General features: G+C 41.7%; 4 protein-coding genes across 4 annotated transcripts; 3 read left to right on the forward strand and 1 right to left on the reverse strand.

Moving 5' to 3' along the window:
* Window positions 1-376: 376 nt before the first annotated feature.
* Window positions 377-748, forward strand: LOC131938795 (protein FAM98A-like). Its single transcript, XM_059296982.1, has one exon. The coding sequence runs from the start codon at window positions 377-379 to the stop codon at window positions 746-748; it is 372 nt and encodes a 123-aa protein (XP_059152965.1).
* Window positions 749-776: 28 nt separating this feature from the next.
* On the forward strand, window positions 777-1,295 carry LOC131938796 (putative PE-PGRS family protein PE_PGRS20). Its single transcript, XM_059296983.1, has one exon. The coding sequence runs from the start codon at window positions 777-779 to the stop codon at window positions 1,293-1,295; it is 519 nt and encodes a 172-aa protein (XP_059152966.1).
* Window positions 1,296-1,510: 215 nt separating this feature from the next.
* Window positions 1,511-1,912, forward strand: LOC131938797 (golgin subfamily A member 6-like protein 2). Its single transcript, XM_059296984.1, has one exon. The coding sequence runs from the start codon at window positions 1,511-1,513 to the stop codon at window positions 1,910-1,912; it is 402 nt and encodes a 133-aa protein (XP_059152967.1).
* Window positions 1,913-17,496: 15,584 nt separating this feature from the next.
* On the reverse strand, window positions 17,497-25,235 carry LOC131938798 (neurogenic differentiation factor 6-A-like). Its single transcript, XM_059296986.1, has 2 exons — window positions 25,196-25,235; window positions 17,497-18,855 (listed from the first exon to the last, which is right to left on the reverse strand). The coding sequence occupies exon 2, from the start codon at window positions 18,784-18,786 to the stop codon at window positions 17,497-17,499; it is 1,290 nt and encodes a 429-aa protein (XP_059152969.1). The 5' UTR covers window positions 18,787-18,855; window positions 25,196-25,235.
* Window positions 25,236-25,793: the final 558 nt, after the last annotated feature.

The following is a 25,793-nucleotide window of genomic DNA, read 5'->3' on the forward strand; positions in this document are numbered from 1 at the left end:
TCCAGCGATTGATAGGATTGTCTGAAAGAAACGAGGGTCAACTGTAGAAAGTGCTCACAGAGTTCAGAGGTACTTTTGTCAGTGGTTTGATTAGCACAGGACATTTCGGGATGGAGGACATTGGGGGATGGAGGACATTGGGGGATGGAGGACATTGAGGGATAGAGGACAGGAGGACATTGGGGGATGGAGGACAGAAGGACATTAGGGGATGGAGGACATTGGGGGATGGAGGACATTAGGGGATGGAGGACAGGAGGACATTGGGGGATGGAGGACAGAAGGACATTGGGGGATGGAGGACATTAGGGGATGGAGGACAGGACATTGGGGGATGGAGGACAGGAGGACATTGGGGGATGGAGGACATTAGGGGATGGAGGACAGGACATTTGGGGATGGAGGACAGGAGGACATTGGGGATGGAGGACAGGAGGACATTGGGGGATGGAGGACAGGAGGACATTGGGGGATGGAGGACATTAGGGGATGGAGGGCAGGAGGACATTGGGGGATGGAGGACAGGACATTAGGGGATGGAGGACAGGAGGACATTGGGGATGGAGGACAGGAGGACATTGGGGGATGGAGGACAGGAGGACATTGGGGGATGGAGGACAGGAGGACATTGGGGGATGGAGGACAGGAGGACATTGGGGATGGAGGACAGGAGGACATTGGGGGATGGAGGACAGGAGGACATTGGTGGATGGAGGACAGGAGGACATTAGGGGATGGAGGACATTAGGGGATGGAGGACAGGAGGACATTGGGGGATGGAGGACAGGACATTAGGGGATGGAGGACAGGAGGACATTGGGGATGGAGGACAGGAGGACATAGGGGGATGGAGGACAGGAGGACATTGGGGGATGGAGGACAGGAGGACATTGGGGATGGAGGACAGGACATTGGGGGATGGAGGACAGGAGGACATTGGGGGATGGAGGACAGGAGGACATTGGGGGATGGAGGACAGGAGGACATTGGTGGATGGAGGACAGGAGGACATTGGGGGATGGAGGACAGGAGGACATTGGGGATGGAGGACAGGTGGACATTGGGGGATGGAGGACAGGAGGACATTGGTGGATGGAGGACAGGAGGACATTAGGGGATGGAGGACATTAGGGGATGGAGGACAGGAGGACATTGGGGGATGGAGGACAGGACATTGGGGGATGGAGGACAGGAGGACATTGGGGGATGGAGGACAGGAGGACATTAGGGGATGGAGGACAGGAGGACATTGGGGGATGGAGGACAGGAGGACATTGGGGGATGGAGGACATTAGGGGATGGAGGGCAGGAGGACATTGGGGGATGGAGGACAGGACATTGGGGGATGGAGGACAGGAGGACATTGGGGGATGGAGGACAGGAGGACATTAGGGGATGGAGGACATTAGGGGATGGAGGACAGGACATTGGGGGATGGAGGACAGGAGGACATTGGGGGATGGAGGACATTAGGGGATGGAGGACATTAGGGGATGGAGGACATTAGGGGATGGAGGACAGGACATTGGGGGATGGAGGACATTGGGGGATGGAGGACATTAGGGGATGGAGGACAGGACATTGGGGGATGGAGGACATTGGGGGGTGGAGGACATTAGGGGATGGAGGACAGGACATTGGGGGATGGAGGACATTGGGGGATGGAGGACAGGACATTGGGGGATGGAGGACATTGGGGGGTGGAGGACATAGGGGGATGGAGGACAGGAGGACATTGGGGGATGGAGGACAGGAGGACATTGGGGGATGGAGGACATTAGGGGATGGAGGACAGGACATTGGGGGATGGAGGACATTGGGGGGTGGAGGACATAGGGGGATGGAGGACAGGAGGACATTGGGGGATGGAGGACAGGAGGACATTGGGGGATGGAGGACAGGAGGACATTAGGGGATGGAGGACAGGAGGACAAAGTGGGATAATGAGGTCAAAGTGGGATAATGAGGTCAAAGGGGGATAATGAGACAAAGTGGGATAATGAGATTAAAGTGGGATAATGAGATTAAAGTGGGATAATGAGATTAAAGTGGGATAATGAGATTAAAGTGGGATACTGAAACAGTGACGAGCGAGGCCAAAAGGTTTCAGCGCTAGTTGAGATTGCGCCAAAACCCAATGCTGTCACTTCTAGCAGACTTGAACTTTGTCTTGATTCTCTTCCTGTTCGCATTTTACCCAGACGGCAGGACAAAACTGGGGGAGCAGACGATAAAACTTGGGGAGATTGCACGGCCAATTATCACGAGCCTGTGTCACGTGACGAATTGGTCATTTCCGTGACGTTTATCTGGTCATATTGATTCACCGGTGGCGTCGGTCTAGACGACTTGGTCCCCAATTGGCCGTCTAAAGGGGGACTACTATTACTTCTTAGATCAATTCAAGGGAGATCACACAAGCTAGACTTGATTATATTTCCTTGACCAAGGGCAGATAAATGATTTGATCAAACGGAGTGAGCTGTTTGAAAGTGGGACAATCGTTTGGCGGGTCGGATCTGCAAGTCCAGCGGTAAGGTTTGTTTGAGTGTTTGGGCGAGGGGAAGGGGGGGGGGGGGGGGGGGAGAGAGACGACTCTGTGAGCAAGACTTGTGCCGGAAATGACGTCATTCCATGAGACCGCCCCCTTCTCATGGTGGTCAGGTATAAGGAAGGTAATTCCATTTGATTAAGAAACTTGGAGAATATTTTCTTTTAGAAGTGCAGGAATTATGGGATATAATTTTCTTAGGTCACGACATGTGATGACGTCACCGGATGTCATCTTTCAACTGCCAAACGTCTGCTGACATTTGGCAAATTACACTGTGCATCATGGCAGGGTATGACATCATTCCTGCTGTTCTGTTGTGGGACACCACGGACACCGATGTTGGACGGTGAGCGGATAAAAAAGTCACAGAAAAAAGTTACAGAATAAAAGTCACAGAATAAAGTCACAGAAAAAAGTCACAGTTTTTTTAAGAAAAAAAAGTCACAGAAAGGTCTCAAAAATACGTGAAAAATATTTTGATCTACTTGCTGATACTTGTTAAGTTTTGGGTGTTTATAAATATGGATGGTGTTTTATTTAATTAACATTTTTAAGAACTTCAAAGCATTAGGGCTTATACTAATATTCTGACGTTCATCTTCTTAACGAGTAGAAATACCTTCAGATAATTTACACAGCAGCTTCAAAATATGTTACATTTTTATTTAAATACTCGGAAGATAAATTAATCATAAAAAATAAATGTAGGCAGTAAATGTGGGCAGTAAATGTGGGCAGTAAATGTGGGCAGTAAATGTGGGCAGTAAGTGTGGTTGAACTATTGTTGCGATGAATTAAGGACAACAAATCATATTAACTACCCTAATTTTCCCGCAGCATATTAAATAAATAAATAAATAAAAACTTAGTAGTTTTAAAGATTGTACCAAATTCTAATTAATTCTATTAAATGTTATTTTATCAAATTCTAATTAATTCTATTAAATGCTATTTTATCAAATTCTACTTAATTCCATTTAATGTTATTTTATCAAATTCTACATAATTCTATTAAATATTATTTTATCAAATTCTACTTAATTCGATTAAATGTTATTTTATCAAATTCTACATATTTCTATTAAATGTTATTTTATCAAATTCTACATAATTCTATTAAATTTTATTTTATCAAATTCTACATAATTCTATTAAATGTTTTTTATCAAATCCTACTTAATTCTATTAAATTTTATTTTATCAAATTCTACATAATTCTATTAAATGTTTTTTATCAAATCCTACTTAATTCTATTAAATGCTATTTTATCAAATTCTCCTTAATTTTATTAAATGTTATTTTATAATATTCTACTTAATTCTATTAAATGCTATTTTATCAAATTCTCCTTAATTTTATTAAATGTTATTTTATAATATTCTACTTAATTCTATTAAATGCTATTTTATCAAATTCTCCTTAATTTTATTAAATGTTATTTTATAATATTCTACTTAATTCTATTAAATGCTATTTTATCAAATTCTCCTTAATTTTATTAAATGTTATTTTATAATATTCTACTTAATTCTATTAAATGCTATTTTATCAAATTCTCCTTAATTTTATTAAATGTTATTTTATAATATTCTACTTAATTCTATTAAATGCTATTTTATCAAATTCTACTTAATTCTATTAAATGCTATTTTATCAAATTCTCCTTAATTTTATTAAATGTTATTTTATAATATTCTACTTAATTCTATTAAATGCTATTTTATCAAATTCTACTTAATTCTATTAAATGTTATTTTATCAAATTCTACTTAATTCTATTAAATTTTATTTTATCAAATTCAACTTAATTACATTAAATGCTATTTTATCAAATTATACTAAATTCTATTAAATGTTACTTGCGTAACTGAATTAAAACCTACATGCTTCAGACTAAAATATTTTACGTGTGATATAAATTTTGTCAAACGAGTACAACCTAAGCATTTATATCAGCAATGTTTACATTGAATTTAATTAATCGTATGTTGGCTTATACTTAATGATACTTAATACATAATAGTATTTACAAATTCATTGTAAATAATCATTTGTGACATTTTTCATGTGACAAGTTTTCCTATGACTTTTTTCCTATGAATTTATATTTCAACAGTCTGTTAGACACCACTTGACGGACACCACAATTAGACACCACTTCACAGACACCAGCGATGAACACCACTAATGGAGGCTGACACCAGACACCCTTTGATTAGCAGAACGTGAGCCGACGTCACAGAGTTTGGTCAAGTTTTGGTCAGGGTTTTTTTTTATATTGGGGCCGGTCACGTGACATGCCAGGTCAAAAATATCTCATTGGATGATCTAAGCTTGTTCTATAGAACATCTAAACTTGTTCTATAGAACATCTAGACTTGTTCTATAGAACGTCTAGGCTTGTTCTATAGAACATCTAGGCTTGTTCTATAGAACATCTAGGCTTGTTCTATAGAACGTCTAGGCTTGTTCTTTAGAACATCTAAGTTTGTTCTATAGAACATCTAGGCTTGTTCTAAAGAACATCTAGGCTTGTTCTATAGAACATCTAATCTTGTTCTATAGAACGTCTAAGCTTGTTCTATAGAACATCTAAACTTGTTCTATAGAACATCTAGACTTGTTCTATAGAACATCTAGACTTGTTCTATAGAACGTCTAGGCTTGTTCTATAGAACGTCTAGGCTTGTTCTATAGAACATCTAAGTTTGTTCTATAGAACATCTAGGCTTGTTCTAAAGAACATCTAGGCTTGTTCTATAGAACATCTAGGCTTGTTCTATAGAACATCTAGGCCTGTTCTATAGAACATCTAGGCTTGTTCTACAGAACGTCTAATCTTGTTCTATAGAACATCTAAGCCTGTTCTATAGAACATCTAGGCTTGTTCTATAGAACATCTAGGCTTGTTCTATAGAACATCTAGGCTTGTTCTATAGAACATCTAGGCTTGTTCTATAGAACATCTAGGCCTGTTCTATAGAACATCTAGGCTTGTTCTATAGAACATCTAGGCTTGTTCTATAGAACATCTAGGCTTGTTCTATAGAACGTCTAAGCTAGTTATACATATCTTCATACAAGCTTCATCTATTATTTATTACTTATTCTATAGAACATTCAGACTTGTTCTATAGAACATCAAGACTTGTTCTGTTGAACATTTAGGCTTATTAGGCTATAGAACATATTGTTCTACTGAACATCTATTGATGTTCGATATAACATCCAGATGTCTATACAATGACCTTTAGTTTTACCATCTAAGATTCTAGCAGCCGGCCTTTACCCTAATCAAGACTGTCGTTTAACACCCACATTGCTAGTTTTTGTTTCTTGTGGCAGCTACGAAAAGAAAAATCTGGGATATTTTGTTTCCAATGAATGGCCCAATGCTGGTGTGGTTCTTCTCTCTCAGCTAGGCTGTCTTGTGTACTGTCTGCTGTACTGTCTTGTACTGTCTGCTGTACTGTCTGCTGCACTGTCTGCTGCACTGTCTTGCACTGTCTTGTACTGTCTGCTGTACTGTCTGCTGCACTGTCTTGCACTGTCTTGTACTGTCTGCTGCACTGTCTGCTGTACTGTCTTGTACTGTCTGCTGCACTGTCTGCTGTACTGTCTTGTGCAATGTCTTGTACTGTCTTGTACTGTCTGCTGCACTGTCTTGCACTGTCTTGTACTGTCTGCTGTACTGTCTTGTACTGTCTGCTGCACTGTCTGCTGTACTGTCTTGTGCAATGTCTTGTACTGTCTTGTACTGTCTGCTGTACTGTCTGCTGTACTGTCTTGTACTGTCTGCTGTACTGTCTGCTGTACTGTCTTGCACTGTCTGCTGTACTGTCTGCTGCACTGTCTTGTACTGTCTGCTGTACTGTCTGCTGTACTGTCTTGTACTGTCTGCTGTACTGTCTGCTGTACTGTCTTGCACTGTCTGCTGTACTGTCTGCTGCACTGTCTTGCACTGTCTGCTGTACTGTCTGCTGTACTGTCTGCTGCACTGTCTGCTGCACTATCTGCTGCACTATCTGCTGTACTGTCTGCTGTACTGTCTGCTGTACTGTCTGCTGTACTGTCTGCTGTACTGTCTGCTGTACTGTCTTGTACTGTCTGCTGTACTGTCTGCTGTACTGTCTGCTGTACTGTCTGCTGTACTGTCTGCTGTACTGTCTGCTGTACTGTCTGCTGTACTGTCTGCTGTACTGTCTGCTGCACTGTCTGCTGCACTATCTGCTGCACTATCTGCTGTACTGTCTGCTGTACTGTCTGCTGTACTGTCTGCTGTACTGTCTGCTGTACTGTCTGCTGTACTGGCTGCTGTACTGTCTGCTGTACTGTCTTGCACTGTCTTGTACTGTCTGCTGTACTGTCTGCTGTACTGTCTGCTGTACTGTCTGCTGTACTGTCTGCTGTACTGTCTGGTGTACTGTCTGTACTGTCAGCTGCACTGTCTGCTGTACTGTCTTGTGCAATGTCTTGTACTGTCTTGTACTGTCTGCTGTACTGTCTGCTGTACTGTGTTGTACTGTCTGCTGTACTGTCTGCTGTACTGTCTACTGTACTGTCTTGCACTGTCTGCTGTACTGTCTGCTGTACTGTCTGCTGCACTATCTGCTGTACTGTCTGCTGTACTGTCTGCTGTACTGTCTGCTGTACTGTCTGCTGTATTGTCTGCTGTACTGTCTTGTACTGTCTGCTGTACTGTCTGCTGCACTGTCTGCTGCACTGTCTGCTGCACTATCTGCTGTACTGTCTGCTGTACTGTCTGCTGTACTGTCTGCTGTACTGTCTGCTGTACTGTCTTGTACTGTCTGCTGCACTGTCTGCTGCACTATCTGCTGCACTGTCTGCTGCACTGTCTGCTGCACTGTCTTGCACTGTCTGCTGCACTGTCTGCTGTACTGTCTGCTGTACTGTCTGCTGCACTATCTGCTGTACTGTCTGCTGCACTGTCTGCTGCACTGTCTGCTAGACTGTCTTGCACTGTCTTCTGCACTGTCTTGCACTGTCTGCTGCACTGTCTTGTACTGTCTGCTGCACTATCTGCTGCACTGTCTACTGTGCTGTCGTCTGCACTGTCTTGCACTGTCTGCTGCACTGTCTTGCACTGTCTGTTGCACTGTCTTGCACTGTCTGCTGTACTGTCTTGTACTGTCTGCTGCACTATCTGCTGCACATTCTGCTGCACTGTCTTGCACTGTCTGCTGCACTGTCTTGCACTGTCTGCTGTACTGTCTTGTACTGTCTGCTGCACTATCTGCTGCACTGTCTGCTGTGCTGTCGTCTGCACTGTCTGCTGCACTGTCTTGTACTGTCTGCTGTACTGTCTTGTACTGTCTGCTGCACTGTCTGCTGCACTGTCTGCTGCACTGTCTTGCACTGTCTGCTGTACTGTCTGCTGTACTGTCTGCTGTACTGTCTGCTGCACTATCTGCTGCACTGTCTGCTGCACTGCTTGTACTGTCTGCTGTACTGTCTTGTACTGTCTGCTACACTATCTCCCTACTGTCTGCTGCACTGTCTTGTACTGTCTGCTGCACTATCTGCTGCACTGTCTTGTACTGTCTGCTACACTATCTCCCTACTGTCTGCTGCACTGTCTTGTACTGTCTGCTGTACTGTCTTGTACTGTCTGCTGCACTGTCTGCTGTACTGTCTTGTACTGTCTGCTGCACTGTCTGCTGTGCTGTCGTCTGCACTGTCTTGCACTGTCTGCTGCACTGTCTTGCACTGTCTGCTGCACTGTCTGCTGCACTGTCTTTTACTGTCTGCTGCACTGTCTGCTGCACTGTCTGCGGCTATCTGGCCATTTCAAACCACTGATCACTGCATGAAAGTTTGGATAGAAACCAAACGACTATTTATTTTTTGTTGAGTGTCTACCTTCAAGCTTAACACTAAATAAATCACGCAGATAGTCTTGGCCAATGTGTGTACACTTAGGCCTAAGGAGTGTCCTGGCCAATGTGTGTACACTAAGGAGTGTCCTGGCCAATGTGTGTACACTTAGGCCTAAGGAGTGTCCTGACCAATGTGTGTACACTTAGGTCTAAGGAATGTCCTGGCCAATGTGTGTACACTAAGGAGTGTCCTGGCCAATGTGTGTACACTAAGGAGTGTCCTGACCAATGTGTGTACACTTAGGCCTAAAGAGTGTCCTGGCCAATGTGTGTACACTAAGGAGTGTCCTGGCCAATGTGTGTACACTTAGGTCTAAGGAATGTCCTGGCCAATGTGTGTACACTTAGGTCTAAGGAGTGTCCTGGCCAATGTGTGTACACTTAGGCCTAAAGAGTGTCCTGACCAATGTGTGTACACTAAGGAGTGTCCTGGCCAATGTGTGTACACTAAGGAGTGTCCTGGCCAATGTGTGTACACTTAGGTCTAAGGAGTGTCCTGACCAATGTGTGTACACTTAGGTCTAAGGAGTGTCCTGGCCAATGTGTGTACACTTAGGTCTAAGGAGTGTCCTGGCCAATGTGTGTACACTTAGGTCTAAGGAGTGTCCTGGCCAATGTGTGTACACTAAGGAGTGTCCTGGCCAATGTGTGTACACTAAGGAGTGTCCTGGCCAATGTGTGTACACTTAGGTCTAAGGAGTGTCCTGACCAATGTGTGTACACTTAGGTCTAAGGAGTGTCCTGGCCAATGTGTGTACACTTAGGTCTAAGGAGTGTCCTGGCCAATGTGTGTACACTAAGGAGTGTCCTGACCAATGTGTGTACACTTAGGTCTAAGGAGTGTCCTGGCCAATGTGTGTACACTAAGGAGTGTCCTGGCCAATGTGTGTACACTAAGGAGTGTCCTGGCCAATGTGTGTACACTTAGGTCTAAGGAGTGTCCTGACCAATGTGTGTACACTTAGGTCTAAGGAGTGTCCTGGCCAATGTGTGTACACTAAGGAGTGTCCTGACCAATGTTTGTACACTTAGGCCTAAGGAGTGTCCTGGCCAATGTGTGTACACTAAAGAGTGTCCTGACCAATGTGTGTACACTAAGGAGTGTCCTGGCCAATGTGTGTACACTAAGAAGTGTCCTGGCCAATGTGTGTACACTTAGGCCTAAGGAGTGTCCTGGCCAATGTGTGTACACTAAGAAGTGTCCTGGCCAATGTGTGTACACTAAGAAGTGTCCTGGCCAATGTGTGTACACTAAGGAGTGTCCTGGCCAATGTGTGTACACTTAGGTCTAAGGAGTGTCCTGGTCAATGTGTGTACACTTAGGCCTAAGGAGTGTCCTGACCAATGTGTGTACACTAAGGAGTGACCTGACCAATGTGTGTACACTAAGGAGTGTCCTGACCAATGTGTGTACACTTAGGAGTGTCCTGGTCAATGTGTGTACACTTAGGCCTAAGGAGTATCCTGACCAATGTGTGTACACTAAGGAGTGCCCTGACCAATGTGTGTACACTTAGGCCTAAGGAGTGTCCTGACCAATGTGTGTACACTTAGGCCTAGGGAGTGTCCTGGCCAATGTGTGTACACTAAGGAGTGTCCTGGCCAATGTGTGTACACTAAGGAGTGTCCTGACCAATGTGTGTACACTTAGGCCTAAGGAGTGTCCTGGCCAATGTGTGTACACTTAGGCCTACGGAGTGTCGTGGCCAATGTGTGTACACTTAGGCCTAAGGAGTGTCCTGACCAATGTGTGTACACTTAGGCCTAAGGAGTGTCCTGGCCAATGTGTGTACACTAAGGAGTGTCCTGACCAATGTGTGTACACTTAGGCCTAAGGAGTGTCCTGGCCAATGTTTGTACACTTAGGCCTAAGGAGTGTCCTGACCAATGTGTGTACACTAAGGAGTGTCCTGGTCAATGTGTGTACACTTAGGTCTAAGGAGTGTCCTGACCAATGTGTGTACACTTAGGCCTAAGGAGTGTCCTGGCCAATGTGTGTACACTAAGGAGTGTCCTGACCAATGTGTGTACACTTAGGCCTAAGGAGTGTCCTGGCCAATGTGTGTACACTTAGGTCTAAGGAGTGTCCTGACCAATGTGTGTACACTTAGGTCTAAGGAGTGTCCTGGCCAATGTGTGTACACTAAGGAGTGTCCTGACCAATGTTTGTACACTTAGGCCTAAGGAGTGTCCTGGCCAATGTGTGTACACTAAGGAGTGTCCTGGCCAATGTGTGTACACTAAGGAGTGTCCTGACCAATGTGTGTACACTTAGGTCTAAGGAGTGTCCTGACCAATGTGTGTACACTTAGGTCTAAGGAGTGTCCTGGCCAATGTTTGTACACTTAGGCCTAAGGAGTGTCCTGACCAATGTGTGTACACTAAGGAGTGTCCTGGCCAATGTGTGTACACGTAGGTCTAAGGAGTGTCCTGGCCAATGTGTGTACACTAAGGAGTGTCCTGACCAATGTGTGTACACTTAGGTCTAAGGAGTGTCCTGACCAATGTGTGTACACTAAGGAGTGTCCTTACCAATGTGTGTACACTAAGAAGTGTCCTGGCCAATGTGTGTACACTAAGGAGTGTCCTGACCAATGTGTGTACACTTAGGTCTAAGGAGTGTCCTGGCCAATGTGTGTACACTAAGGAGTGTCCTGACCAATGTGTGTACACTTAGGTCTAAGGAGTGTCCTGACCAATGTGTGTACACTAAGGAGTGTCCTGGCCAATGTGTGTACACTTAGGCCTAAGGAGTGTCCAGACCAATGTGTGTACACTAAGGAGTGTCCTTACCAATGTGTGTACACTAAGAAGTGTCCTGGCCAATGTGTGTACACTAAGGAGTGTCCTGACCAATGTGTGTACACTTAGGTCTAAGGAGTGTCCTGGCCAATGTGTGTACACTAAGGAGTGTCCTGGCCAATGTGTGTACACTAAGGAGTGTCCTGGCCAATGTGTGTACACTTAGGTCTAAGGAGTGTCCTGGCCAATGTGTGTACACTAAGAAGTGTCCTGACCAATGTGTGTACACTAAGGAGTGTCCTGGTCAATGTGTGTACACTAAGAAGTGTCCTGGCCAATGTGTGTACACTAAGAAGTGTCCTGGCCAATGTGTGTACACTAAGGAGTGTCCTGGCCAATGTTTGTACACTTAGGTCTAAGGAGTGTCCTGACCAATGTGTGTACACTTAGGCCTAAGGAGTGCCTGGCCAATGTGTGTACACTAAGGAGTGTCCTGGTCAATGTGTGTACACTAAGGAGTGTCCTGACCAATGTGTGTACACTAAGGAGTGTCCTGGTCAATGTGTGTACACTAAGAAGTGTCCTGGCCAATGTGTGTACACTAGGAAGTGTCCTGGCCAATGTGTGTACACTAAGGAGTGTCCTGGCCAATGTTTGTACACTTAGGTCTAAGGAGTGTCCTGACCAATGTGTGTACACTTAGGCCTAAGGAGTGTCCTGGCCAATGTGTGTACACTAAGGAGTGTCCTGGCCAATGTGTGTACACTTAGGCCTAAGGAGTGTCCTGGCCAATGTGTGTACACTTAGGCCTAGGGAGTGTCCTGGCCAATGTGTGTACACTTAGGCCTAAGGAGTGTCCTGGCCAATGTGTGTACACTAAGGAGTGTCCTGACCAATGTGTGTACACTAAGGAGTGTCCTGGCCAATGTGTGTACACTAAGGAGTGTCCTGGCCAATGTTTGTACACTTAGGCCTAAGGAGTGTCCTGACCGATGTGTGTACACTTAGGTCTAAGGAGTGTCCTGGCCAATGTGTGTACACTAAGGAGTGTCCTGACCAATGTGTGTACACTAAGGAGTGTCCTGACCAATGTGTGTACACTAAGGAGTGTCCTGACCAATGTGTGTACACTAAGAAGTGTCCTGACCAATGTGTGTACACTAAGGAGTGTCCTGACCAATGTGTGTACACTTAGGCCTAAGGAGTGTCCTGACCAATGTGTGTACACTTAGGCCTAAGGAGTGTCGTGGCCAATGTGTGTACACTAAGGAGTGTCCTGACCAATGTGTGTACACTTAGGTCTAAGGAGTGTCCTGACCAATGTGTGTACACTTAGGCCTAAGGAGTGTCGTGGCCAATGTGTGTACACTAAGGAGTGTCCTGACCAATGTGTGTACACTTAGGTCTAAGGAGTGTCGTGGCCAGTCATTGGTCCAATATTTCCGTATCAACTTCAGTCCATTTTCCAAGTTCGGGGGAAAATGTTTTGGGTGTAAAAACAAGTTTTAGAGTTGCGAGCAATGAATCATCAGTTAAATGATTGAACTAATTGAGGATTAAAGTTAAATGAATTAACGAATGGAGGATTAACATTAAATTAATTAACGAATTGAAGATTAAAGGTAAATGAATTAAGGAATTGAGGATTAAGTTTAATGACGTGGTTAGTTTGTTAAGGCTTAAAATCATCTTTATCGACTAGTGTTTGTTATTTCTGTCTACAGCCAAATATTTTGATTCCACTTCGCGGCAAGACGCGTGTCTGTAAGAAAATGCTCAAAATTTTCTCCAATTTGAGGAAATCAATTTCTCGAGGTCCCGTGGTATCGTCCCAGCAAATCACGTGACTCCCTCTGTCGTGTTAGGGTACAGCAGTGATTTCATTTACTGTTTATGGGGGTGGGATGAGGCGGACGGGGGTGGGATGTAGTGTTTATGTAGGAGGTAGGGGTGGAATAATGTGTATGTGGGGGTGGGGAAGGGGACAGGTCAGGGCACACAAGAGAATGGTCTCTTGACGATGTGAGAGATTTGACAAGTTGATCAGCTGACAAGAAAAATAATCTGGTGCTACAAGTGGCGACAAAATGATTTCTAGTATTTGCATACAAGTCCGTCGTGTCCCCCCCCCCCCACCCCCCCCCCCCCCCATCATAGTACTCACAGATTCACATGTAAAAGGTTTGTGCTGGCTGTATGCCATAACAATCCCCTGCCGCTATGTAATCCCACACTGTACCTCCCTCCAGCTGTCACCCCCCCCCCCCCCCTACTGATCCCAACATACAAATGTTATGGATGGTCCAACGCAACAACTCTCTTCACTGGCGTATAGCGTCATCAACATCATTTCAAGAGCATACAACTCCTGATAAACCAATAAAAACATAAATTTACGCGGTTACTGGACTTAGCATAATCAACACATTTGCTCAAAGCTTTATCGTGCAAATGGTTCAGGGGAGACAAAAACACACAAACACAAAATTTTGATTCCCAAAATACGTCATTAAAAAATAATTATAATCAATTTAAATAACAAGTAGAGACTTCTTAACTGTACGAAAAATAAGAAGAGAATCACGAAATTCGTGGGTACTCTGTTGGTAGATCTACAAAATATGTTCAGTAATTGATTAGCCATCATTGACCAGGGTGGGGTGACACCATGCAGAACATTGTTCTCTCTCCCAAACAATGGACAACAGTCTAGACTTTCAAGCATCAAGAGATCATTTGTTTGTGTGTGCTTTACGTATAGTCAAAAAATTAACTAATCTTGATGTTTCTAGTCACCAATTTAATTTTTTGTATAAAAATGTAACCCTTAGGAATATAAACCAATAGTGACCAAGTGTAGTTGTTTTTTGTTTCTCAAAATACAAATATTCGTCATAAACATACAAACACAGTCCATATATATATATATATATATATATATATATATATATATATATATATATATATATCCTATACCTTTTTCTTTTGTTTGGGAGGTTACACCATGAGGTGCCGCACAGGGTGACACTCGACCTAGCGACGCCGCTGAACCTTTGTACTTGTGTGAGTATTGTTGTTGTGTGTGTTTTCGTCAGTTTGCGTGTGTGTGTGTGCATGAGTGAGTGTGTGATGAGTTTTTTATAATTTTTCTAAAGTAGAAAATTAACAATATATTTTATTCACGAAATTAAGGCTATAATAAAGAATTTTAAATTTAAAGGGGAGCAACCAATAAAATATCAACAGTTATACTTTTTTTTAATGATAGCGTCCCCTTGGAATAATCTCTGACCATTATAAAAAGAATTAGTGTTCACATGGACGTAAGTTAAATGTGTTTGTTTTTTTTTTTTTTTTTTTTTTTTATTAAATTAATCATTGAAATGAAACTGCATTTACACTTATAACAAAACTCTAGACAAGAAAATCTACACGACCTGGGAATGTATTGTCTTTGGTCTAGAACTTGGTGTCAAGATTAAAAAAAAAAACGGTTCGGTAGACATAGATGAGATTTTGCTCGACAGTTTCGACACGACGGAATTTCAGTACAACAAAGGAATCAAGGTGAACCAAATGTTGTCGTCATTTAATATTGAGCTTTAGTCGTTTTGATCAATCGTTCAATTTATTATTGAGAAAATATTTTACATCAAAGATGCTCAACAGATTCATTGACTGACTTTTATCTTGTGAATATATTCTCGAAATGGATATGTGCAGCCAATAATTAGTTCGTATGGGTGCGTGTATGTGTTAGCGGAATTTGATTGTGCGTCACAATAACTACATGATAACATTATAAATTAGCCGTCACGGTCAGGCGCTGCCCTGGCCATAAAAAGGGCAATAACCTAACACAAATACTAACATAAAAACCATCTCTTAAAGCTACAGCATTTCTAAATTAAAATATTGTGTAGCTTATTGTTACAAAAGCTCAATCAAAGATCAAGTTTTATCTAATTATTAAAATCTAATAGAAATTCAAATGTAAAGTTCACATAAATCCAAACTAAAACCAACTTTAAGTCCTGTTTCAATTAATCGTGGATATTAGTGCCAGCTTCAGAACTTTATACGTCAATTTCAATAGAAGATTTTACTGAACTTGTAAATGGTAAAAATAATTTGCTTTCTCGTAAATATTTCGTAAACTTACATCAGCAGATCGACGCCCTAATAAACTCAAGGTGTAGTTGTTTTTTTTGTTTTTTTTTTAACGGCAGAATAAAATAGTAGACTCTCCTCAATCTAAGCAAATCTACTGCGCTAAGTTTACCGCAAAACTTTTCTTATAATCCCAGTTTCCGTGTATAGTCCTTATGAGTGATTTTTCTTTTAAAACCGCGCTTTCCGGGCAGAACATTGTTCTCTCTCCCAAACAATTGGCAACAGTCCTGACTTTCAAGCATCAAGAGATCATTTGTTTGTGTGTGCTTTACGTATAGTTAAAAAATTAACTAATCTTGATGTTTCTTGTCACCAATTTAATTTTTTGTATAAAAATGTAACCCTTAGGAATATAAACCAATACTGACCAAGTGTATTTGTTTTTTGTTTCTCAATATACAAATATTCGTCATTAACATACAAACACAGTCTATATATACATATATATATATATATATATATATATATATATATATATATATATATATATATATATATATATATATATATATATATATATATATATATATATAAAGAACGTCACAATAAAAACAAAACCATTTGGTTTTTGTCAGTGCATTTAATCCTGAATAAATCACACCAAGTTTGGAGGAAGATCTACAAACACAACCAATGCTGTTATATCAGGCACGGGAGGGTACAGGCGCTGAATAAACTAAAGGGGGATAAAATCTATTTTAAACAACAGGGGAGGCGACTACTATTTTTACACCAAGGGAGGCAATTAGTATTTTAACAACAATTTAAAATAGAAGAGGCAATTTCATAGTTAAAAAAAAAGGCAACAAGAGAGGCAACTATATTTGCATAAACAGGGTAGGCAACTCAATGTAAACAACGGTGGTAATATTTCTAAAAAATAAAAATAAAATGTAAAGGATTATTATCATGTATAGGAATGGAGGCCATTTAATGCTAACAGTTTTTAACAGTAATCCTTAAAATGATTGCACAGTATTATACATATGTGTAAAAATAGATCAGGTATAGAAATAAAATATTGCAGTTTAAATAATATTGCACATAAAACATTGCATGTAAAAAAATTGCACGTAAGTATAAAGGCATGAATTATAGAATAACATTGGCTATATTTTGGTCAGAAGTCGAAGGATTTGATAACTTTAATTCCTGAAAAGTATTATTAGACGACCACAACAGGTGTGTACATACACTGGACAGCCGAGGTACATGCTTACGGCCCTTTTGTTTAGTTTTACTTTAGTCTATATTCTGCTTGTATAAGTAAAGTATACTTTATTCTCTGTTCTACTTGTATAAGTACTTGCAGTCTACTTTATTCTCTGTGTTACTTGTATAAGTACTTGCAGTCTACGTTATTCTCTGTTCTGCTGGTCTGTATGTTTGACTGTTAGACAAGTTTATTTCTGTTTGTATTTAAATATTTATTGCCAGCAAAAGAATAAAAGTTTCTGGAAAGTAAAATTCATCTTTCTAGACCAGATTTCAAATGTTATGACCCATACCCCAGAGCTCAGCAGTAAAGGTCTAAGCTCTTGAGCTCAACCCGAGTCTAAGCTCCACCATTTAACACTGAAGGTCTAAGTTCAAGCGCTCAACAGTAAAGGTCTAAGCTCCAGAGCTCAAAAAAGTCTAAGCTCCAGCATTTAAAAGTGGAGGTCTAAGTTCAAGCGCTCAACAGTGAAGGCACTAAGCTCCACCATTTAACAGTGAAGGTCTAAGCTCCAGAGCTCAAGAGAGTCTAAGCTCCACCATTCAACAGTGAAGGTCTAATCTCCAGAGCTCAACTGAGTCTAAGCTCCGTCATTTAACAGTGAAGGTCTAAGCTCCAGAGCTCAACCCGAGTCTAAGCTCCGTCATTTAACAGTGAAGGTCTAAGCTCCAGAGCTCAACCCGAGTCTAAGCTCCGTCATTTAACAGTGAAGGTCTAAGCTCCAGAGCTCAACCCGAGTCTAAGCTCCGTCATTTAACAGTGAAGGTCTAAGCTCCAGAGCTCAAGAGAGTCTAAGCTCCGTCATTTAACATTGAAGGTCTAAGCTCCGTCATTTAACATTGAAGGTCTAAGCTCCGTCATTTAACAGTGAAGATCTAAGCTCCAGAGCTCAAGAGAGTCTAAGCTCCGTGATTTAACAGTGAAGGTTGAGCTGGAAGATGGCATCAGATGACGTGATCATGGCAAGGTCATTGTCCAAGATGTTCTCTGGCGTGAGGTCATTGAACCCGCTGGACACGGCAGGTGAGCAGGTGGGTGCCAGGCGGCTGCCCAGGTGGGCGGGCAGGAAGCAAGACTGTCTGCAGGACGGCTGCTCACCTTCTCGTCTGCTCGCTGGCAGGGTCAAGGTCGTCTCAGGTGGGGCGCCCGGGGTCAGAGGTCGCATGTGGGCGCTGGGGGTCAGGTCACTGCTGCCTTGGGAGAAGTGCGAGCAGGAGGAGCGGGGAGACTGGGGGCCCCGGGCCGAGGGGGAGAGACCCGCGGGCCGGGTGGAGGGCCGCGGGGTGGCCCGGCGCCTCTCGCCCACGGCGGCCAGGCTGTCCGGCTCCCGTAGCTCGCAGCTCAGGAAATTCCCGATGGCGCACGAGCTGCTGATGGGCTCAAAGCCCGGGGGGAGGAAGTTTCGCGGCGGCTCGGGCGGGGAGAACGGGTAGGGCGTGAGGGGGTCGGGGGAGCCCTCCACGCTGGTGTACGGCATGACCTGTTGGCACTGTCCGAACGTCTGCTGGCTGCCCGGCATCTCGGCGCGGCAGCCAAGGGGCTGGAGGGCGAACATGGCGTACGGGTCAGGGGGGTAGCGTGACGTCATGTCCAGAGAGTTCTCGTACATGAACTGGTAGGGCTGGGCGTAGGCCGACTCTGGCAGCAGGGTGCGGGGGTTGAGCTGCAGGCAGGCGGCCACCATGTTCATCGTGTTCTGGGAGAGACCACGTGACAGGGCCTTGGCGAAGCTGACGCTGTCGGGCCGGATGCCGGACTTGAGGATCTCCGCCAGCACGTGGATGTAGTTCCTGGCCAGACGGAGCGTCTCGATCTTGGACAACTTCTGCGTCTTGGAGTGGCACGGCACGTGGTTCCTGAGTTCATCCAGTGCAGAGTTCAAACCGTGCATCCGGTTGCGTTCACGGGCATTGGCCTTGACCCTGCGGACTTTGAGTTTGACCTGTCTCGTTTTGGTCAAAGCTTTTTTCTTCGGGCCTCGTTTTCGTTGACCGCTACCCTCGTCCTGACTCTCGGCTTTCCTCTTCCTCCCATCTGGGCTGGAGTGTCCGCCATCTTTGACCCCGTCCTCCCCCGTGGTCGAGTCGGGGAGGTCATCGACCTCTGAGGAAAGCAGCTCGTCGTCGTCATCGTCGTCATCGTCGTCGTAGAGGTCAATGAACTGGTCAGACAGAGAGTCGCTGTCGCTGGACTTGATGGGCATCCTGGGTCTGGTGGTCAGCGACAGGAAGTGACGTCACGTCCGGTGGCTTACATCAACTCGTGGTTAAATCTGGGGAAGATAAAATGTGGTTTTTATGTCGTGTAAGATTGGTATGATTATATTGTGAGCTTCGTGTGGGTTTGGTGTGAATTTTATCTGAGTTTATTGTAAGTCCTACCAGGCAATAAGAGAGTGTGAGAGAGAGAAAGAGAACGAGAGCATCACAACGACAACAATCATTGAACCCGACAACAGGGCCGGTGTAGCAGACGACAGCCACGTCACGCGAGCTAACACCCCAGCCCGCGATAAAGCAGGTTCTTTTGGGAGGCCGCGACACGTTGGATTATGTGGTGGATTAGGTGCCAGCCTTGTTTAAACATCAACACCTAATCCATCTTATCCAGCATCAGGCCAGCGATCCACTGTTATCTGGCTGTATCCACATAATCCATGTTATGACAAGTTTAAATTATTTCAACATGGCCGAAGTTAGAGAGAAATCAGGTTCTATGTTTGTTATCGCCCTTTAATCCCCCCTACTACAGACAACAGTAAACAGACAATGTTATCCTGATGTCTTCTCGTTCGTTCGCCTTTTATTTAGTCACACAAATACATTCTTCACTCAGTCTTTTCCCACAAATATAATTTCCTGTCTCTAGCCCGGCTGGTCGATCAAATTTAAATTTTCCATTTTAAAAGACTGTTCAGTAAAATAAAAATCTTCCACTTTACAAGACTATTTGGTCAATAAAATAAAAATCTTCCATTTTACAAGACTATTTGGTCAATAAAATAAAAATCTTCCATTTTACAAGCCCGCTGGTTTTAAAAAAATATTTTAATTGACGATTTGGTGAAAAAAAAAATATTGTCCGGACAATCTAGGCAAGTGAAACAACATTTTAGTGGCCAAATGAAATTATTCAAATATTTAATTGGCCAAATGAAATTATTCAAATATTTAAGTGGCCAAATGAATTGATTTATAGGTTTGACGTAACTAAATTAATTAATTCAAATGTTTAATTGACCAACTTTTTTAAATACTTTCCTGGCCAAATGAATTAATTCTATTGTTTATTAGACCAAATGCACTTATTCATATGTTTAATTTGCCAAATTATTCAAATATTTAACTGGCCAAATGAACTTTTTTCGTATGTTTAATTGCCTAAAAAATTATCATGTATAATTCGCCTGTTTACTAACTTTACTTGTGTAATAAAACAAATATAAAATACTTTTTAAACATTATTCTACCAGGAAAAGAAATTTAGTTTTATTTTCTTCATTTAAGCTCAAATTATTTCCAAGATTTTTATACTTGTTTTATTTTCTACTTAGTGGTGACTTCGAATAAACAATAAAAACTTTTTTCATTCCTTTTGTTCTAAATAAAGTCACCACCCACATATGAGTCAACAACTGAGAATATTTGCTTTACAATCCGAACATAAGCTTGCGTTCTTAGCTCTATCAAACAATTATCGATCACTTATCCGTGGTCAGCTTCAGACGTGAAATCATCCGTGACCACCAGCTTAACGCCGTCATCTGAGCGATATAAATATCGCTTCTAGTTAATCCTGTTATCTCCCTTCTTAATCTTGTTATCTCTCTAGTTAATCATGTTACCTTATAGTTAATCCTGTTATCTGTCTAGTTAATCCTGTTGCCTTCTAGTTAATCCTGTTATCTCCCTTCTTAATCTTGTTATCTCTCTAGTTAATCATGTTACCTTCTAGTTAATCCTGTTATCTGTCTAGTTAATCCTGTTGCCTTCTAGTTAATCCTGTTACCTCCCTTCTTAATCTTGTTATCTGTCTAGTTAATCCTGTTATCTCTCTAGTTAATCCTGTTACCTTCTAGTTAATCCTGTTATCTGTCTAGTTAATCCTGAATAGTGAAATCTTTAAATAAACTTGTAATGACTAATTTAATATCCAATCTGGCTAGATATTCTTGCGTTGTTTTTTGAGACGAAGGAAGTGATTCAAATGGACTTACAAAATTTGGCTCAATCAGACTGACAGAAGGCACCCCACAGGACACACAGACGGACGTTATGACCTACATAAAATCTTATAAAATAGCATTTGACAGCCACGAACTTATTAGTTTCTAACAGGCTCTAGGACTCTAGGACTTTAGAAGTAGGACTCTAAGACTTAAGGACTCTAGGACTAGGACTCTAGGACTCTAGGACTTTAGGACTCTAGGACTTTAGGACTCAAGGACTAGGACTCTAGGACTAGGACTTTAGGACTCTAGGACTTTAGGACTAGGACTCAAGGAATCAAGGACTAGGACTCTAGGACTCTAGGACTCTAGGACTAGGACTCTAGGACTCAAGGACTTTAGGACTCTAGGACTAGGACTCTAGGACTAGGACTAGGACTAGGACTAGGACTCTAGGACTCTAGGACTCTAGGACTCTAGGACTCTAGGACTAGGACACTAGGACTCTATGACTCTAGGGATTAAGAGATCACTTTAGTAAACTTTTATCTGTGTTGAGATGGCCAGAACACTAGCTGCTGTCTGAGTAGTCTTAGCTCTGCTTTCATTCAAAGTGTAACTTCGGTAATTACTTTAGATGTTTTGGTTTTTACTTTCACATTTATGCTGTTACGGAAACATACACATTATTTTGGATAGTTTGGCTAACGGAAAAGGGGCCGTTGTGGTCGAGTTGGTAAATTAAACCGAAAAGTCCCGAGTTCGAACCCTCGGGCAAATGAGGCTCGACAGCTAGACACAGCAACTCTTCTAGGAGAGAAAACTCCAAAATAAAAACTTCTGGCTTGTAGTTTGTTCTTTAGAAAAAAAATCCAAAAAGAAAAGGACACAGCTCTATAAAGTCCTTCACTTTCTGCTAACATAGACCACACGCCACATCGCCACACGCCACATCACAGACTAGCCCCGCTGAACTCATGCCAAAGATTTTCAGCGGAATCTGTGTCTAACATAAAACATTCACAATTTTTAGCGGAGTCTGTGTCTAACATAAAACATTCACAATTTTCAGCGGAGTCTGTGTCTAACATAAAACATTCACAATTTTCAGCGGAGTCTGTGTCTAACATAAAACATTCACAATTTTTAGCGGAGTCTGTGTCTAACATAAAACATTCACAATTTTCAGCGGAGTCTGTGTCTAACATAAAACATTCATAATTTTCAGCGGAGTCTGTGTCTAACATAAAACATTCACAATTTTCAGCGGAGTCTGTGTCTAACATAAAACATTCACAATTTTCAGCGGAGCGTGTGTCTAACATAAAACATTCACAATTTTCAGCTGAGTCTAAGATCAACCAAACACAAAGTCTAGAGAGATCTTTCAAGTAAAATGTGATCAAATCGAGTCAATGAATGTGAATCAATTCTCAAGATGAAGTCTAATAAAAAAAATTCTTATCAACGAATACAGCGTGAATAGTCTAGAATCATTAATTAATTAACTACTTTAAAAATCATATCAAAATAAATGTGGTTATAAAAACTTTATGTTGAAGTCAGACTTTACTAAAGACGGATGTATTTGATGGTTTTAGTATTTTGTTAACTAAACATAATTTTTAAAAAGCCAAAAACAATATAGTTTTCATTTTATCACTGAAAATGTAATTAAACTTGGCATATTTAGGACATGTGGATTTAAAAAAAAAATTGTATAAAAAAGCTGTATCGGCAAAGTTTTGAGTACAAATTACAGCCGAGTGGGGTTTTCATAAGATCGATCACCTAGTTCTGAACAGCCAATCAATGTTTGTCTTACGAAAGCGAAACTTTCAGTTAAAATTTAGGCTGGATGAAACATAATAGTAATGAAGACTTTAATATTATTTTTAAAAATAATTTTCATGTTGTTTGCATAAGCAGCTTTTGTACCGTTGATTCTAAAACTATTACATTTCCAAGTTTTTCTTACGGCTTACGAATTGTTTTTTTTTTTTTTTTTTGTATTTATCTATGTCGACAATAAAGATCAAACCCAGTTCGTCAAACTAGTGTGCCACAAACTTTTTTAACACACACAATTTATTTACAAAGAGCAGTTTTAGGGATACTAATGCTCATACATACATTTGTTTTTCACAACGTATTTTAAAAACATAGTCATTCTACTGTGAATCCTTAAGATATTCTGTTTTCAAGTGTTGTTTGTGAATAAACTTATCCTCCAGTCATCTTAGTTATCCTAAAATTGTCCTGAAATTGTTATCCTAAAAGTATCCTAAAATTTTTATCCCAAAAGTATCCTAAAATTGTTATCCTAAAAGTATCCTGAAACTGTTATCCCAAAGCTGTGTGTATGAAATATCTGGGCCTTATCCTGAGACCACAGTAAACATTGGCCCACCAACATGTCCGCACTTCCGCTTTGTGCTCGCGGGTTCTATTTCTGTCTTGCTTAAAGATCATGTCAACTTCCTGCCCAAAACTGATTGGGAGTCCCGGGGGAGGGGGGTTAATTTCCAGCCCCGCCCAGCCTCCCCCCACCCCAGCCCTGTGAGTACCTCATGCACCCGATGAGTTTAATTCACTTAACAGTGAGTCAGAAAACTTTCATGCTAATTACACCCGGGCGGCTGGACGTGTGCCTGTGTAGGTTCAACTTACGGTCGCGTGCACATCATTTGAATCGGTTGTAAAAAAATAAAAAATAAAAACATCAGTTGGACGATGAAATGTCAAACATATTGTACACAACACAAAGATCTGGTAAATCATATGAGTGCTATAATAAGCTGGGTTATATTGGGCGAGATTTCTATTTCAGTTTATTCATCTTGAAAATAATTGAACTTTCAGTTGCGATTGTTATATATTGTGATGTTAAGTGAAACATCAAGATGTTTTAAAACATCTCGATACAAAGCCCTCGTTAGATAAAAAGTCAAAGTAAATTATTGCCAGATCAATTTGTAATACATGAAGTTAAAGTCATCATTGAGTTAAAGTCATCATTGAGTTAAAGTCATCATTGAGTTAAAGTCATCATTGAGTTAAAGTCATCATTGAGTTTTATATGTTTTCTAAAATAAAATTGGTTTTCACCCTATAAAAGGCCTGTTGTCTACTAGACTTTTAGAAATGCATGCAAATATAGTACACAAAATGAAATTAAACAACAGACAAACTTTAAAAAAAAAATAAACCGGGAGTGATCTCCCCTAAACTTTCTCGAATATTCTAATATAAAATTACGAGGGATGGCAACTCAAGACATAGACAATATTTGTAATCCATTTTTAATTACTTAAACTTTTTATAATAGAATAGAATCTCGTAAAAAAAAAGAATGGCACACCAAGTGAAAAGTTTCCCTTTCAAACCTGACGGTCTATGGGGAAAGTGAAGTAGAGTTCAATTGTTTCTGTGACCTCGGCATATGCATAGATAGTGTGGTCAGCACTATGCCCAGCCGCCTTTACTTTCCCTAACAGGAGTTAGGTGGACTCAGCGACGGTCTACTGACTTGAACCCGGATTCGAACTCGAGACTAATGGGTTAGCAGTCCAGTTCTCTACCGCTAGACCACTCCGTCCCACACCAAGTGAACGCCTAATAAAATATGCATAAAAGTGCGGGATATTATTAGCACTTTATAAATTTACATGCGTTTTTTGGGAAATCAGAAATAGCGTAAATTAGTACTTCCGGTCAACGGACATTACTCAAAATCTGAAAGAAGGTAGGGAATTAGATCTTTTACTTACGTGTAAAATTTCATGCATCTATCTAAAATAGTACGCAAGCTATAGGCTTTTGAAAAATTCAAAGTAGAAAAAGTACCACTTCCGGTTATCGGAAATCGCTCAAAAGTTGATCAGGATCTACGATTTTGATAAAATACTTATATATGAAATTTCATCAACCTAGCTGTAACGGTACTCAAGTTATCGTGTTTACACACAGACAGACACACAGACACACAGACATACGGACAGAATTGCAAAGTCCAGTTTTTCCGACTCGATATCGCATAAGACGCCAAAATGTTTATATATTTGTATTTATAATTTTTGCCTGATTAAAAAAAGTCCTCTATACTCCGGATGTGATGAAGGACTGAGGTGTAAAACGGTGAAAACTGCCAAAATTTCATGCAATTTTTGTGCACGATTACAAGACTTTCTCTATACTTCGTGTATACGAGAAAGTAAAAAGAAAAAGATACACTTTCGAATAAGCATCACTTCGAGTAAGTAAACATCGGTTACATTTCTTTGGTTTGAATATCTCACCCGTAGACTAGACAATAAAAAAGTTATAACACACAGATGAGACAAAACAAAGTTTAGATGACAGTAAATGTAGCGCCCATAGAGTACAGGTCAGAGATAGAAACGTGCAGATGATGACAGAAAATGTTAACTGGGTGAGTACTTACATCAGAATGACAACAGCAGACGAGCTAATTATATTCCCAATAGATTCTTGCAGTCATGGGTGTATCACGTGGTTTTTGTAATATTTATTTTTCTACTTCTTTCCTTTTAATTTTTTTAACATACATTTTATCTACTGGCTACTGTCTACTAGCTACTGGCTACTGGCTACTGGCTGGCCACTATCCAGAGAGTGAGCGCTATCTCGAATGCTGTTAATCAGCTCCCAGCTTTATGACTGTGCCAATGTGAGATCACGTGGGCAACTTTTAAAATCCTGATCGCCCCTGACACTTCTGCTCCCCGCGCATGCGCACTGGGGCCGGTTATTATGCAAATGATCGTGGTAGCCAGTAAGCTCCAAGTCGTCGTCTGCCGCCATCTGTCAGTGTTTGCCTCCACCCTCCCTCCCCACCCGTAGTACCACGCCCCCACCCCCGGTGAAATATAATATATTGATTTTTCTAAGAAGACGAAACCTTTTAATTAGACCTAATCCCCGGCAGGAGGCGCTATGACCTTGCATGAGGTCACGTGACCTTGTGCTCGATACTTTCCCCCACTAGCCAGCGAGGGTCAGTTGGTCAGAAGTAGCTACCA

This window comes from Physella acuta, unplaced genomic scaffold (genome assembly GCF_028476545.2).
Source record: "Physella acuta isolate Inbredline_101_S28 unplaced genomic scaffold, ASM2847654v3 ptg000257l, whole genome shotgun sequence".
NCBI lineage: Eukaryota > Metazoa > Mollusca > Gastropoda > Physidae > Physella > Physella acuta.